This window comes from Zosterops lateralis (genome assembly GCF_965231275.1).
Source record: "Zosterops lateralis genome assembly, chromosome: 2".
NCBI classification, from domain to species: Eukaryota; Metazoa; Chordata; class Aves; order Passeriformes; family Zosteropidae; genus Zosterops; species Zosterops lateralis.
The window spans coordinates 69,924,337-69,941,656 of NC_139763.1; the positions used below are offsets into that span (position 1 = coordinate 69,924,337).

At 39.4% G+C, this 17,320-nt stretch overlaps 1 protein-coding gene across 1 annotated transcript in view; it reads right to left on the reverse strand.

Moving 5' to 3' along the window:
* The window catches only part of MTUS2 (microtubule associated scaffold protein 2), a gene marked incomplete at both ends in the record, with an annotated part of 154,413 nt that overhangs the window by 133,101 nt on the left and 3,992 nt on the right, over positions 1 to 17,320 (reverse strand). Inside the window, 2 exons of the mRNA XM_083855745.1 lie at positions 3,154 to 3,360; positions 12,741 to 12,981. Of these exons, the coding sequence (XP_083711871.1) occupies positions 3,154 to 3,360; positions 12,741 to 12,981 (448 nt within the window). The remainder of the gene's footprint in view (positions 1 to 3,153; positions 3,361 to 12,740; positions 12,982 to 17,320) is intronic.

Consider the following 17,320-nt stretch of genomic DNA (forward strand, 5'->3'; position numbering starts at 1 on the left):
CAATATGAATATGTGAGGTATTGCCAGAAAGTAAACCAAGAAGCACAGCACAGGCTCTGTGCACATCCAGGCTTACTGTTTTTAGAGGGGTCACAGGAAGGGGAGAAATCTAGTGAAGAACAAAGCTGCCACATCGCAGCTCCATTAGCAAACTTCCCCTCAACACAAACATTGTCTCCTTATTCTAAACAAGTGGGTTTCACTCCCTAGACAGAGACACTAGCTGAAAAGAAATGTATTTAGGCAGAACTAGCACCACAAGACATCCGGCAGAGGAGAGAAAAGCAAGAACAGGATCTCACTGGGGTCCCTTGAAGAATCACAGTTTACCCTAAAACATTCTGTCCCTAAAATAAACCAGTGTTTTCCTCTCACCTAGCCATAGTCACTGGCTCTTTAGTAACCTGCACTATGTCATGATTTTGAAATGAGCCCCTTGATTTACAACAGTAGCAGTTCCTCTGTTTATAACAAATGCACACTTGTAAGATGTTATCAACTACTTTTGTCTCCCTTGACATGCAGAGATGCTGCTTAAATAGAAAACAGTGTTATGTGTGTTTGAAGACTTCTAAAGCTAGATAATTTTACATTTTTGTACCCTACTGAGCTAGGAAATTAATGGTAAAACTTTTTCTTGCCCTCTAGGAGACCTGATTTAGTCAAAGAAATGATCTCAGGTAGTTGCTGCAGGATCAGCTATTTATTTAATTTAAGTAAGACTGTTGTTCCAGCAGACAGTGACGGGAAGATATGTCATGCTAAGATTCCTGAGCCAGTACGTCTCCCCTACATCCTTTCTGTGCATGCTGAAGTGCACTGCTGCTCTGTGTTAAATAAGCTGTGGTAGCATAGAAAGCAACTAATTTGTACTCCCTGGGTGCCTGGGTAACCAATTTAATTCTTACTGACACACAGACTATAAATAGAAAAAGATGGTACTGTGTCATACAGATAACAAGTCTATGAAATTAAATTAACAGTAAAGAATCATTTTTCCTTCCTACCTATCTGCCCCATGAACAGGAGTCATGTTGTGTTTAATCCAAAGCAAGCAGGTGATGTTAGGTGTCACCTTGTGTGATGACTTACCAAGGGCTAGCACCCTAAACACCAGGTGTGCCCTCACCTGCTTGGCAACACACCTTCTCCTCCCCTCACCCTTGCCCAGGAGGAAGAACTGTCCTTTTAGAACTAAAGAAAAATAAAAGACTTCTGGGCATGTCACAGGAGCCATGTGAGAGAGATGACCCCTGGGAGGGGCTAATTCTCTTGCTCTCACATGGAGGTGGAGGGAAACTACACAACAGCTTCCATGAGTTATCTAACTTGGCAGCAAGAGCAAAGTCATAGGTGCTGTTTTTCATCAGATGATGAGCTGAGCCCATCTCTACATGAATTCATACAAGCAGAACACTTCCCCTGGGTAATTTTCATGTCCATCAAAACTGATCTTGTAATATGCACAAGCTGTTCACAATGTCCTAGTCCCAACACTAAAGAGTGCTACCACCCTCAGCTGAGTCAGCTGAAACCAAATGCTTCCACGTCCTTCCAGTGACTGGAATGTGGTTTCAGTTTTTATGGAACTAATGTAAAAAAATAATATAAAAATACACCAGAAAAATCAACTTCTTTTAAGAGAACTGAAGAATCAGATGTAACTTTCTGTACCTGAGATTACTAATGCTTCTTCCACAGTTTTTTTTTTTTAAATAGAAATCAGTTGATTCAAATTCAGCAGCTTGGAGTATTTTGCTTTTAGATTTGTATGAACCTGTATACATCCAGTGTGTTCAAGGATAGTGCTGTACCTACAGATGTCATTTTTTTCAGATTCCCACTTGAAATTGCTAAACAACAATATTACTTATAGAGACATAGCTTAGATCTAATCAGATATCAGGTAATTCTGTCCTTAACACAGGTTTTATGTAAATAACGACTAAAAGATTACAACAGCAGATAAAAGGACTAAAGGCATAAATGTAAGGTAAAAGCACAAAGCGAAAGAGGTTGACTAAACTCAAAGTAAAGTCTATTAGGAAATAACCAAAAATGAGTGATCAGTCCAACAGTAAAACAAGATACAAGCATGTTTAGGGGCATTGGAAAAGTTAAAAGTCCCTGCTGACATTAGCCTTTTGCATTTCAATCATCCCATGTAAAGGGGAAAGAGAAATCCTTAGGGTTTTGGATTATATTAATAAATTGTATTTACTTTAATTAATTTCAAATTAATACAAACAGTGAAAGATTTAGGAGCCTGCAGCATCTTGTCTCCTCTGCTGCTTCATGTCACTTGGTGGCCCTATCTGCACCCCTCCTGGGCTGATACAACTTGCTTTGATATTGACACAGTTCAGGCTCAATCCAGTCTTCAAAGAAAGACGGGCATGAAAATCCCTCAATCCCCCTTTCTGCTCTGAGCCCAGGGCATGCGCACATTTCCCAAGGACTGCACAATCCAGTGGGTATTATTTTGTACTTAATAAAATTAACAGCCTTTACAGAAAATAGGATTTGGAATGACATTTCTGCCCACGGGATCATTCAAAGTCTGGTAGATGTACTACGATATCAGTCCTGATCCCTTTCCTAACACTGGCATTATTTGCTCAGTTTTCTAAACTAAATTTTTTATACTGAACATTAAGAAGCAGAAGAAAAGTAGATGAGAAATACTATATCTCTTATTTTAGATAATATTTGTCCTGGTCTGCATTGGCTGCCATGTACTTGCCAAACACAGTTCACTCTATTTATTTACTATTTCAGCTTGTAAGAAGATATGTTCCAGGTAAAAACAAAATACAAGAAACAATGCCTCAGATTCACTCTTAATGGAATTTTCTCTGTAGCAGGGAAAACAACCTCTTCAACATTCAGGTCCTATTCATCTGTTACTATCAATATTTTAAACAGTTGTTAGAATTTAATGACTGTTTATTAATATTTAATAATTATTCTTAATATATTAAAAAACTTCACTGGGCAATCAAGACACCAAACCAATGTCAGTGGCACAAAAGAGATTAGCGAGTACTGCACAGATTTCATTAGTCCTGAACTATATGGAAACTACAGTGTGGCCAATCCTGGAACACATCTGTTTATTATCTCTCCAGAAAGAAGGGCATTTTTGGGACTTACGGTTAGTTGTCCTGCTCTGGTCACTCTGAGCGCTGTCGTTGGACTGGTTGCTGGAGACAGAGGACACACTTGAGCTCCTGACAAAACCAAATGCGGCCAGCTTAGCTGCTGGCAACCGTGAATAACCTGGAGGACGAAGTCCAGACGGGCAGGGCTTGGGGAGATTTGATTTTGCAGCACTTGGACATGATCCTTTCTTGAGATCAACTGAAAAAAGGAAGAAGAAATTTTTGTTAAATAAATTAACTGGGAGACACTGAGCATTACCTGTATCTCCCCACTACATAAAGGCAGTATTAATACTGAACACAAGTTTTAATGGCTGAACTGACATCCTATTCTTTGCTGCATTGAAAAGATATTTGGTAGAAAAATTACAGGTCACAATCATTTTTAAAAGGTGAAATGTGCCAAGCACCCATGGGGAATAACTCAAACTTCCAGCAAAGTAACATAGTTCAACACTGCTACAAATTTCTTTAATGTTATCTTCTTCAATGCTGTATCACTTTCTAATTTTACATTTAGTATGTGCCAATTAAAAAAACTCACAGAGACAAACACGCTATGCATAACCTCAGATTCTGGAAAGTATTGTAGACCAGCAACAATCCTCTTCAAGGACACAGGACTTCTTTGTATTTCATCAAAGAAAACACTTCTTTGAAGTTTTTCTTTCAAATTGCACTAAAAAAAAATTCCCTTTTCTTGCGCCAAGCCTGGGGAAAAGGACATGACCTGTGAAGTCCTACTTTTATAACATACCACTGGCCATTTCCTCTGGTGGACTTCTCCTTGTTAAGACATCAGCCCATGTGAGTGACATCCACCAAGTCTCAGACAAGTGCCAGTAGCAGGTTTATGAGACCTGAAATTATACCTGAAGTCACCACAACAGCAGTTCAGCTGTGACGTCTGCCTGTGGTTACCAACCACTCATCTGTCTTCAGCCTCTGTCCTAACCTGTACACTGCTGCTCTTGCTCAGGAAAACTTTTCTAGGCAAATACAGAAAATTTTCAGGTTCATAAATGTTCCTCTTTCCCTTCACAGGCCAAAGGTCCATGATCATGGCAGTCTTGCCTGCAGGGTCAAGGACCAAAGATTAGAGTTTGCTTTTGGCTGGAAGGTCTGGATACCAAGTGACTCCAGACCTCAAGTGTACATAAATTTGACAGAGCTTTTCTTCCTAGATTGCAGAATATCAGATTCGTGCTCCTTGTGGAACCCTGTGCCCCAAAAATACATATTTTTTACAAAAATATTATCAACAGTCTCCAAAACCAGATGCTAAAGTGTTTAATCAAGACCAGTGGGACAGGAGGCAAGGCACCATTAAAAGCTATCAATATATTTAGCTAGAAAAGGCCACAAAGTCACTTTTTCCATTCTTATTCAGTGAACACTATTTGTACACTAGCCCGACACAAACTTCAAAGGAAGAAGTGAACATTCATAATATAAAGAAAAATACAAATTAACGGCTCAGTAAGAATATGGTCATATTATTACAGTATTTAATTCTTTTGTAAACTATGTAGGTCACAGCCTTATTAATTTTAATGAAGCATTTCACTTTGAGAAGACTTTAGAGAAAACAAGACTAACTCCTTTGAGCAGAAAAATGTTACAGGGATTTTGAAAGATATTTGTGTACCTCCTCACAATACTAATGCTAAGTTTTGTTTAACATAACTGAGCCTTTCCTTTTGAAACAGAAATAGGTGTAACACCAAGCTAAAAAGAGTTTTGTTCTCCTATAGAACACATTCCTATAAAGACATAAAGAAAGCTCCTTGCTCAATGAATAAAACAATTTATATACTCTAGGCTCTTAAAAATGCATTTTTGTACCCACTTTTCCCAGGTTAAGGCCAGTATTAAGACGTAAGGAGATGGATGTCTGCCAGCCCAGAGAAGAACATGCTGTGCAGAGTAACCCAAATGAAAAGAACAAATATCTATAGTGAGTAAAAAAAGACTGCTAAAATCCTCATTCACTTTTCTAGCACCAGCAGAAGCAATTTTGGACTATGATCCTGAATGTGGCTTCATTTGGATATTGTGAAGAGGGGCTCAGAAATAGCCATGGGTTCCAGGTGCAGGTGGTGAAGGGCAGAGCAGGCACATTGGCACAGAGGAGAGATAAGCAGTGATGGTCACCATCAGTTTACTGCCAGGTTTGTGCAGTGCTGCTTTGACAGTGGTCTACTGCAGCTGATTTATGGCTAGCTGCAAAGCACCCAGGTTTCTTCCCAGGCCAAGATTTCTTGCTTACCCACTGCAAAATACTGCATGTGCTGCATCAGTGACAGGACCAAGCCCTGGCAGCCTCCAGATGTGAAGCCAAGACAAGTGCTCATGATAAGCAGTTGCAGGCGCAAGGAACATGCCCAGCTCAGAGGCAGCAGGGACTGTCTCTCATGGGTTTTACAGGTTTCCAAAAAATGCACCTGGACTACATAACCTGAGATTTCTTTTTCTTAATCATCTCTGAAAATTGAGGGAGAGATGTTTCCATTTTACAGCAACAAACTATAAATATCACAGACTTCCTGCAACAAAATAGGGGAAATTCCATTGGGGCACTGGGATTAAGTTAGAAATGGCTTTATTCAAAAAGCATTTCAAATGTGCTTGGCCTAGGGCACTGTGGCTCACCTGAGACTCCCAGGTCCCCAGCTCAGTCACAAGGATGCCCACATCAAGTCCCCAGACTGACTGTTCTCTGCAGTCTGTGACCAAGCACCATGAGTGTCACTGAAGAATTTCCTTAAAACCAAAAGGGTTTTGGTAACAAACTGCCCAACCATCTTTACCTTTTCTTCAAAGTCCTTCTTCCAGACTTGGGCAGAGGATTCAGTGATTTTTTTCTCATAGCTTTTTGTTTCTAGTTTATAACTTCAATTCAAATTCCCCCTGAACTAACAATATTTTGCATCTTGAACTCATCATAACCCTTAAATTATTTTTTCACTTCTCCTCTTTGTAATCCTGTTCTTCTGTACCATGAAGACCTGGGGGCAGGACATTATCCTCATTAGGGATGCATTCAAATCCTTAAAGCTAAGTAATTTTGTGTATTCTTTCTCATTAAAATACATGAGACATCAGCCTATTGTATGTATTTTCTGTTCTAAACATTATCAAGTTTTCTCATGCATGTTTTTTGCTTTTTTCTGTTCCTTAAAAGTATAGAAGTACTCCTGCAAACAAGGTCTGGGAGTTCAAAACAAAAGTTATTTTAATGAGCAGCTTTTATTTTAGTAAAAATCTGCCAAAATAAGCTGCAAAATCTTTCTAGTTTTCTCACTGCCTGAAGCTAATTATAGAATTAAGTATTGTTGTCTGTATGCACACAAGTGATTTTCTATGACACTTCAAGCTGTTCCCATCCAGAAACATAAAAATATTTTGAGTTAGGGACTGATTGACATAAATTAGATGTGCCTGGGGACACTTAATAAAAGTCTGAACTTCACTTCTTATGTGTCCCACTGCACAAGAATTGCATCTTCATGCATGAGTAAAAGGCAACTTTCATGTAACTTCTTTGTGAAATTTGAAATATGTTTTAACTGAAATGAATGAAAAATTAAAGAAATGAGTTATACAGATATGGTCTTATGAAAAAGAGTAGCAGTTCAAGACTTTAAAACTCCACAATTCAGGGATCCTTGGCAAGTCTTTGTTATCTGGTCATAGGGCATTTTGGTTTTCTTTGCCTTCTCCTTTTTCAATTTTTTTTGGCAGCATTTCTGTTGAAACTTTAATCATTAGATGTCATTTTCTCTCACTTACTGATGATCTGGATATCATTATTCTCATTTTGTATTGGAAAATCTGGGGTAACGGACTTACCTCCAATGTCATTACATCAGTCAGAGATAATACAAGCTGAGTTAACCCAGCTCAGAGTTAACACAAACATTGCCATCTTTGCAGATTAGAAACAAATCACTAAGGTGAGAAACCTCTTCTGATGCCACTACCTTTGTGGTTTCCCTGTATAGACATAACAACTTCTCTCTGAACAAGAACTGAGGAAAGGGGCTCTAAAACAGAGGCTTTCATGATTTACACCTAAACAGCAGTGAGCAGGCTGGGCCCAGCTGTCCTGATGGTCTCTCATCCAAATACTGTCAAGCCTGGGACAGTTCAATTCCAAAGGCCAAACAGTTGTCACTGCTGAACATTGACTAATTTCTGATGGGTCAGTCAACCATCATATGTGGGTAGTAAATCCTCACCTCCTCATGATTCAGATTTAAAAGCACAAAAAAAACTGCTCTGTGCCTTCCCAGCTCCCAGGCAAACCAAGGCTGGTTAGCACATTCTCAACACCCCAAGAACTTGTCATCTCACAATTCATTCAAGCTGCAAATGTCCATGTTCGCTTGGTAGCTAATGTGAAAAGCACGGCATCCCTCAAAAACTTGCAGCACAGAAATCATCCCTGCATGGGCCAAGAGTCTAACTAATTGCATTTTCCACTGGCAGCCCAGAGCAGCCAGAACACCTCTCTGCACCGCAGCTGCATCTCATCTGTCCAGCTGCTGCTCACTGGCTGCTCAGAAGGGCTGTGGGTGTCCAGCCAGAGACAACACTTGGCTCTCACCAGGAAGGAGGCAAGGCAGGAAGTATTTGCCTGCTCCTTCACCCAGACTGCTTCACATACTGTTCTTATGAATGACAGCTTGCTACAACTGTCATATAGACACCCCTTCTAATATGATTGAAGACATAGTAACTGGAGCAGAGAGGTGGCAGATGGCAATGTCTCAAGTAAGATGACGATGTCCTTAAAAAAACTCATGAGGACGTGTGTGTGTCCTTTTGAATCCTAACTTTTTTTAATGAAATATAATCAGATTGCTCTCTCAAAGAAAGCAGAGTGCCAATTGAAAACTCTGCAGGTTAGTGGAAGACAGAGAATATTTTCCTCTCTAAACTATTCTCTTGTGCCTCTTTCCTCAAACAGTTGAGAAGCATACCAGTTCAAACCCAAGTAGCTCAGACTGCAAGTACAGACAGAGCTGGAGTAGCAGTAAGGCAACATTTCAGGAAGTAGCCTCAAAGCCTCTTTTCTATCACCAAATCTAATTTACATGTTCAATTAATAGGTCATTATTAGGATGTTTATTCCTGAGAATAAACATGAAAATAAAGCTTTCCTGCAGGGAGAAAGCTGTAGACATATTGTGGCATTTGAGTTTAAATATGTTATACATTTGCAAAGACACAAATAAATGCATATATCTGTGTCTGTCCGAGGAATGAGAAATATTGCAGTCTTGATTTATGGGTAAATTCTGTCTTCAATGAAAGTTGACTTGTTTAGAAATGAGAGGAGAAGCTAGACCCTTGGGACTGACAAGTTTAATGCACAGAGATGTGATAAAGAAGTAACATTCCATTAACTCACTCTTTGAGAAAAAAATACCCCAAACATTACTGAAAAATATAGAATTAAGTTAAATTAATGAGCATAATTAAAGTGAAGTTTTAATGATGAGATCTCTGTTACACTTTTCAAAATCAGACATTAATTCCATCAAAATAATCAGCTAATGAATGCAAATCCTAACACACTTGCTTTGAGAAGTCTTTATAACCAAGGAAAACATATTAATATTTTACATGTTATAGACACAGTATGCCTCAATGCTTGTTCTGAATTACAAGTTTCCCATAGAAAGAGCAGTCTATTTACATAAAATAAACAAATATTAAGCTTTCAGAGACTTAATGGCACCTATAAATATATCATAATTCAATGACTTCCTATTTTACCTACTTTGCAGAACCCTTTTTCTTACAGTCAGGCTGCTTTTCTGATCCACCTGAGGCAAAGCACCACCAAAGGAGCAGCACTGCTTAATAAGGCATTTGCAGCCAATGCCACCACATGTCCTATATCCTACTGATGTAGAAGTACCACTGGACCAACCACACTTTAGGCATTACACTTAGAGATCACACTTGAGGGAGCACTCATCATTACTTTACTTTCTACTTGGCATAACGTAAAACTAACAAAACCCTTAATGCACTTATAATACTTGCAGTCCATCACAGCAGTTCAGGGATTTAATTATCAATTACTTTAGAGTCAGTTTTATGAGGATTAGTATTATACATGGGCCAAACCACTCAGCTTATCAGTGCTGCTTAACCAGACTGCTGCATTATGAATGGTATGGCAAAGGGGAATAAAATCCTCATGAGGCACTGCTGCTGTCCTCGATACTGTGCCACAGCCATTTCAGTTTAAAAGCCTCCGCGGTACTGCACACTTTGTCATGGGATAGCAACTGGCTAGATCCTTCTGTTTCCATTACCTCAGGGCAGGACTGATAACACTCGGATTGGAAACTGGATTAAAAGCTCAGGATCAAGCTGCAAGAGGTGCTGATTAGCAATCTTGAAGGCAGGCCTGGTATCCCTGACAGAAAAATACCCCTTAGTGCCCAGCTGCTTTTGCTGAAGTTACCCAAGCTCTCACACCTCACAACACCCATGAGCAAGTCTTACTGGCTCTGCATCTCAGATGCTGACCATATGTTCATGCATGTCATTTGATCATGTTTGCAAATATGACTCTATCAAAGCTGTGTTTAATCCTGTTTTTCAAACAGTGCAGCAGAACCAATGATGCAGATCAAATATACTGTAAATAATGCTACAACTAACAGCCAAATTAAGGAAAGTGGTTGAAGATGGTGTTGAGTGCCTTTAACACAGATGGCTAAAAGGTCCTACTATGAGCCCCTCTAACTAACACCCCAACAGCTCTGGCATGCCAGGGGTTGCTATCCCATCCATCCCCTCCACAGCAAACAGCAATCCATCTCTAGTCTGCTTGTGTGCTCTGCTGTGGATACAGGCACAGCAATCAGTTCCCTGATGCCTCTGCACTCCTATACCAGTCTTGTCCTATCTTCTGTCACCTCAGCCTCTTTCATGAGCAGTTCATTCTCCTCAAAAGGAAGTATTAAAGACAAAAAGTCTGGTAAGCTGACCTATGAAGCAATACACTGCTGAGAGAAAAATTAAGTCATTTGAAGCATGCAAGGAAAAAGGCTTTAGTCAAGGAAAAGGTGATTATAAGAAAATCTTGAATGGATAATTGTGACATAAAATACCAAAAATAAATGGATGTAAAGAAACCAATATAAGATTTCAGAAGTACACGAAAGTAAGAGGAGATATTGAACCAAAGGAGAGCAATGGAAAGTACTTTGTAAAAGAATAAGGTATTGCAGAAAAATTAAACACATTCTTCATCTTACAAGGAAAATGGAAGGTGAGATGCCAGAAGTGAAAACAATGTGTCCTGGGGTGGACAGTGAAAAACTGGAGACATTAGCAACCTCTCCAGAACAAGTCTTGTGTAATTTAAAATCCATAAAAACAGTCAGAGCCCAAAGACCAGATGAGACACACTTTGGGGTCCTGAAAGAGATGACAGATTATTGGACTGCCAGGAGTTATCCTTAATACCCTTTCTGAAACAGCAAGGTATCAATAGACTAGAGAGAAACAAGTAAAAAAAAAAAAAAAAAGTTGTAGGAAGAAAATTATGGAAAGCCATGAATTAAATTTGACCTCCAAAGCAGACAAGGTCCAAAAAATAATCAGTGATTAAAAAAAATGTTAAAAATAACAAAAAAAAAAAAATCTTTTGAGAAATACAAATATGTTAAGAAATACAACTTTAGTGGAATAGAATCACAGTAACATCTCGTGCAATTTTTTACTTATCCTTCTCATTTACTGGCTTTTTTAAGTGCAGTATTACAGACAAAAAAATGGGACTGATGAGCTGATCCTGTTTAGATTTTAGAATGTCACAAAACATAGGAAGACAGTAAATGAATACATGCAAGACAAGCTCCTGTATGGATTAAAAGTGGCTAAGGAAAAGTCATGTCTGCCAGCATCAATGATGCAGGATAATATGGATAACGGATGGGTGATGGATGAATAAAAATGAAGGCAGTGTTCATTTCTGAGGATCAGAAAAAAACATTTATTTGGTAATAGGTCCTGTTTGCATTTTCTCTCATATCTGTCTCTGAAATTTGTTCCTGTAACACAAGAGCTTACTCTACTCATATCTTGAACTCATTGCCTCTTGTAGTTTCATTTAAATGGAAATTATGATCCAATTACCTGTATTCCCATGTTCAGTGCTGACTAAACTCAAGTCACAGGGCTGAAACGGTTTTTACAATCCAGCCTGCAATCTTGGGGTGTCCCAGAAGTCACATACAGCTGAGTTTGGTCAGCTTCTGCTAATGGCATCAGCACAGATAAACTCCAGATGCAGGGTCAGATAGTAAAGGATACTAGTAGGAGGCACTGTATTACAGAGACACTTGATTTTTCTGATAAATCCCAAATCCTGCCAACCTGTATTACTGACTGAGACTGTCTTCTCAGGGCAAAGTCATGGTGCATTTCTGTTCTAAATTTTTCTAAATTTCTCCTGCTTCTTAGTATGGAGAAATGGATGCTGGAGAGAGATGGTAATAATTTTCAAATACCTGCAAAGAGGAAAAGACCCCACAACTACTCCAGATGAAAGAGGAAGCGAACTGTAACAAAGGGGGTTAGGCAAAACACTAAGGAACACTTTCAACTTGAAAATAGGTAATGCATTGGAGCAGTCCTGCTTTTGGAGGCTCCAAGATCTCATATTGAAGGTTTTTATAGTTTTTCACGAAAAGGTTAAGTAAGCATGCATCAGAAGGAATCCCATCCTGAGGCAAGAGGAGGGATCATATAACCTTAAGTCATTAATTAACTTTAGCCCTTATGACTATTTTTAAAAATCTTTGCAGCATTCTAGGCTGTTAAACAGCTGCTACACTCCACTCTGGCAATGACTGATTTTTAGTTGTCTCTGAACTTGCTCCTGTTGAAATGTGCATTTTTTAAACCTCCACGCTTATCCAGGCTACTAAGGCATGTCCTGCAGAAGTAATTACTGTTTCTTTCTTGTGACATTGTACACTTCTCCTTCCAGCTCTTCTTGTGCTTTTCCCTCCCCTGTAATTCTGCTCAGGGTCATACTGAGCTGGGCAGGACTAGGAAGAGAAAGGTATTAGAAGCGTTGTCTTCAAAGAGACGTATACAAGGCCTTCAGAGAATCAAGATCTCTGTTTTTGAACATTTGAACACTGCCCAGGTTTTCAGGGCACAACATGGTGGGGAATATCAAATCCAGACTGAATGGTGGGGTCTTCACGATGGAAGAAAATGTCTCATTACCTTCCCCAGAACAAAACCAAAGATTTTTCAGGCATTTACAAGGTGGAGGAAGATAAAAAGATGAAATATGTGAATTATTACTGAAAACTATTCCCTTTCTTTGGCAATGACCTGCTAAACAACCTTTGCACAAGTCCCAGACTCCCTAGTCAGCCTTACTGCAGGATCAAAAGACACACCTCAAAGAGTACTGTTGGAACTTTGTAGTATCAGGTCAAAATGTTCCTCATTTTGTGATTCTTCTGTTGCAAAAACAAAGGTATCTTATTGGTGACTACAGTAAAGGGAAAGGAAAGAAAGTTCATACTTTACCTGAAGCATCAGGATGGTAGAGGCTGGGAGCACTTGTTATTTCTCCTTGCTGATGGAGACAACTCCCTGAGGACCTTTGACTTGCAATGAGAATCCTGCTCTTGGCAGATGGCAACCTGGACACTGCACCCAGCCCTAACTGTGGCTTCAGGATCATGGCAGAGCGATAAAAGCTTGGTGGCACCTCATAGTGACTGTACGGTGGAGGGCAAAATTCCTCTTTCACAGGCCTTTCCTCAACCTGCAGAAAAACCATTAACACAGATATTACACAATAAATCAGTAAACCCAGACAATATGAAGCTCCAAACCACTTATAACGGCTGAATTTCCCTCCTTGTAAATCTGATCTTCAGAGCACTGCAAACTTCCAAAAAGTTATGGTCTTACTATATGAATTGCTCGTCAAAAATATGTATATTATACTCTCAATATGCAATTACACCCAAATAAAGAATTGATGCCTTCTCCAAAAAAAACCAGACAAATGGAAGACCTTCAATTAGTGAAAATAAGGCTACTGTTAAGTCACAAAAGGTTCTATTATTTACAGAGGTAGAAACACTAAGAGACCATGTAAGTGGAATTTTTATTAGAAGTTATTTAAAATATTCTTGCCTGATTCTGGGAGAAGTTGGTTTTAACTTAGCTAAAAATAAAGCTGGAGGTGTTTTAGGTACATTTTATCAGAGAAATTGTACTGCCAAATAATTTCTGTGAGAAAAAAAAAAACTAACAACAACCAAAAGAACCCAACAACAACAAAAAACCCCACTAAAACTGCAAAATGTTCATTCTAATCTGTGCCCCTCTAGTTCCTGGAAAGAGACCTGGTTGTGGATATGAGCACACTTCTCTAACTTATGCTATCAGAGGCCTGTTGAATATTCCATATTGCAGCTATAAAACCCATCTGCCCATGTGAATTGGAGGGGAAAAAAAACCTATCAGGTTTGCAAATGTGAAATATTTACTATTGATCATAAATAAAGGATGCTTTGTTAAAATTGGTGGCAAATGTCTCTGTATTTTAATGGGCATTTACTGTAAGAACAGCAGAATAAGTCCCAAGCTGGAAGTATTTCCAGCTCATATCTGGCTCATACCACTGAACTTGCACCAAGGAATGACCTGGTTCCATGATTCAGCTCTTGCATCTTTGTGCATTCAAGCTGGGGTCTGGCTCCCACCTTTTTGTGCTGCTTCATGACTCAGGACAAGAGTGCAGAGTTTTCATCTCTCACATTTGCAAAGAACTGTTTGCTCTTCTGAGTAGAGTACAACTCCTTCACCATTTTCTTATGAAATGAAATGTCATCAAAATATAGAGGGGACCTATGAATATTTTTTCAGTCAACCCATTTAGGCTATGGGAAAAGAAAAAAAAGCATAGGAAATAGGAAATCTAAACTAAATTTGTTTAAAAATTAATCAAAAAGTGCCACAGGCTACCTAGGAAGAAATGTAACTGCCAATTAATTAACTCTGCTCTAAGTTATGATGCATATAATATGCCAAATCAATTTCTATTTAGCAATTATAAGCATTAGAATATGCACTTCAACATTGGCTTTAAAAGCTTTGATCCTAGCTCCTTCAAGAGCTTTAATCCTAATTTAGCAAATCTTTAATATGCTAAGAGACAAAACTGGCCTAAAACTATGAAATATAGAGCATTTGAGGCTTTTGCACAGGAACTAGGAGGGCAGATGCAACAAACATTGAGCTTTATAGTTTTGCCCTATATTTTTTTCCTCTGTTTGCCGTCCTATTTCCTGCCATTAGATCTTTCTCTTTCCTTTTTTATTATACTCCCATGACCTATTTTAAGTTAGGATGTAGTTTTTTGCTGCACAATATGAATGATTCTGTAGGCTTGGACTGCAGATGTCTGGCTTCTTACTTTCAGCTTCTAGATATGAGATTGTTTTTCTGGATAAGCCTCAGTTATCTTCTCTCTCCCTCATAAATTTATTTCTATCAGATTACACTATGCATACTATGATTTCATATTTAAACGAAAGTTAAACACTAGTGCCAAGTATTTCAGTATAAGGAAAAGAGAAAATCTTTACACATAGAAAATAAGCATTTTTTTTTATAAATTGGGTCAGTTTATTCAAATCTTCTCTCACCCCATTTCTTTTTCTTTATTGACAGTATGCTAGGAGTAACAGAGAAAAGCAACAAACATGGACACAAAACAAAACCAATCAATCACAAGCATAAAACCTCTTCTCAAGCTGAGAGAAGTGAAAAGGACTTAGAATAGAATCATTTAGACTGGAAAAGACCCTTTAAGATAATCAAGTCCAACTGAATTTGCCCAAATATCTTTCAAGAATTAGACACTATTTTTTGAAAATCTCAGTTTTGGAGAACATAAATATGTTATGAAGATACACTTTTTTTTCCTTTCTATTTAACTGCTAATTCATGAAATGCAAAATTCAACTGGTCTCAATAGAACTATATCAAATTATTACCATTTTAAAGCTCTTCAGAAAGATATAGATTAATAAGATCCCTTTTAGCACCCTGTACTAAATTTTTGTATGAGAGACTTCTGGGGAAATGATCTGTTGTAGTCTGTCCACCAAGAAGGTCAGCCCAGAGTTCTCTTCTGTGGGGCTGTCTGCTCATTACCCATACACCCATGAATTAATTTGCTAGAAGGAGGCAGGAAAGCCTGCAACAAATAATTTGAGCCTACAGGAATTTCCACAGGCTGGGTATTCCTGAGCAGAGCTGGCAGCGTGGCCAGCAGGCACGGATGCCCAACACTTTCCTTCATGTTACTTTGTTTATAACATCATCAAACATTAACACCTCGAGGAAGAATTTGCTTGTCAAGTGCCTGCTTCAGGCAACTCTTTGGGAAAGACTTGGCAACATCAGTTCAGGCAGTTCAAATAACAGGATCAAGGGGAGAAACTTTTGGTTTGACTATATATAAAACAACTCCCCTAAGTCCTTTATACCTCAGCAGGCTTTTTTAAAGACTTTAGTCTATCCTTTCTGGAGCACAATGATGCCTGTGCTGAGGAACAGACCCGAAGTGGTGGTTGAATGGGGTCAGCACAGTCTTGGTGAGGCAGGCAGGAGAGCTGGTGATGAGCAGACCTCCTTACAGACCCTCATCAGATCAAGGCTCTTGGCAGGAGCCATAAAATAGTGAATAAAGTGGCCAGTGAGCACTGTGACAGTACACAGACTGTACCTGTGCAGGTAAACTCAGTCTGCAGACCAGGCTGATCCATGCTGGTCCTTGGGAGCAGCCTCTAGGTGACCACGCTCTGACAGAGCTGGATCCTGAGCTGGGGAGTGTGCTCCCAGTCCAGCAGTACAGACAATCTTTTCTGAGCCTTGGAGGCCATCTCATTTACTGTTCAATTCACTAGGAAGGACAGAGCCTTTGGGTCCCTGTAACTTGGTTTGCCCTGTAACTTCCCACAGAGGCAACTGGGAGAACAAAGAGCCCACGAACACCTGCTGGTGCTGACTAGAAGAGGGTGAAGTACACAATGAGATGGGGAGCCCATGCTGGGATGAAAGATGTGGATAGCAGTGACCTGCTCTGGAAAAGAACTGGCTTTCTTAAGCATCTTCCATTTCATCTTGAGAGGTTTTCTTTTACTTTCTTTTTTTTTAATTTTCTTTTCAGATGAAGACAGCAATGAAAGATCTAGCTACACTCTGCCAATCTTCTGAAGAAAAGCACTGGGGGAGCTGCCAAATCCAGAGGCAAGTCTGCCCCTTCAGCCTTAGCTCAATTCCACTATGGACTCAACCCCTCAGCACAACTGGACTGCCTTTGTGCTGGAGTTGAGATTTTTTGTCTGAGCTGCCCTGAGTGGGTTTGGCACAGGCAGTTCAGGAAGCCCTGCTGGCTTCCCACTGCACAGAGGCAGCCCTCGAATCTTTCTCAAAGAGTTCTCCAGGCCTTTTCTTGGAGTCTCCTGTCCAAGATGACACCTTCCTATTTCTTCTACACCTGGGACCCAGAGGAATATTTAATTGTTCCTACCACTTAGCTGAATGATGCTTAGAGTTTACAGGTTTGACTCTTAACTGCTATTAACCTTATCATAACAATGTAAGGAGCTACAGAATGCTAATTAAAGCTCTCCAAAGACAATACTGGATGTGTGAAATAGTTCAATCTGGGAATTTTCTCTCTAACCAAGACAGTGGCCATCATGCCAGAGTCTCCTTGTCTCCAAAACCTCTGAGTCTTCCACACTCTCCCTTCAGCTCAGTGATTTTGGTCTATTTCAATGCACCCTAATTGGTTTCTTTTCAATTACACATCACTCATCTGCTACTAACCCATACTATGCACAGCTGCTCCTTTAAGCATCTATTCACCTCCATGGATTGATCATTTTCCTTTCTCTTGATCCATACTGAGCCAATTCAGGCCCCTTTGTATTCCTCCAGCTGGCAGGACAGCCAGTTTATTGCTTTTAAGGTGGCAATCCAAGAAAGCAGATTCTACCTTCTGCTATCAGCTCCTGACTCCATAATGCAAACTGCACTTTGACTTTTTCTTTTTAGCCTCTTTCCCAGTCAGTCCAGCT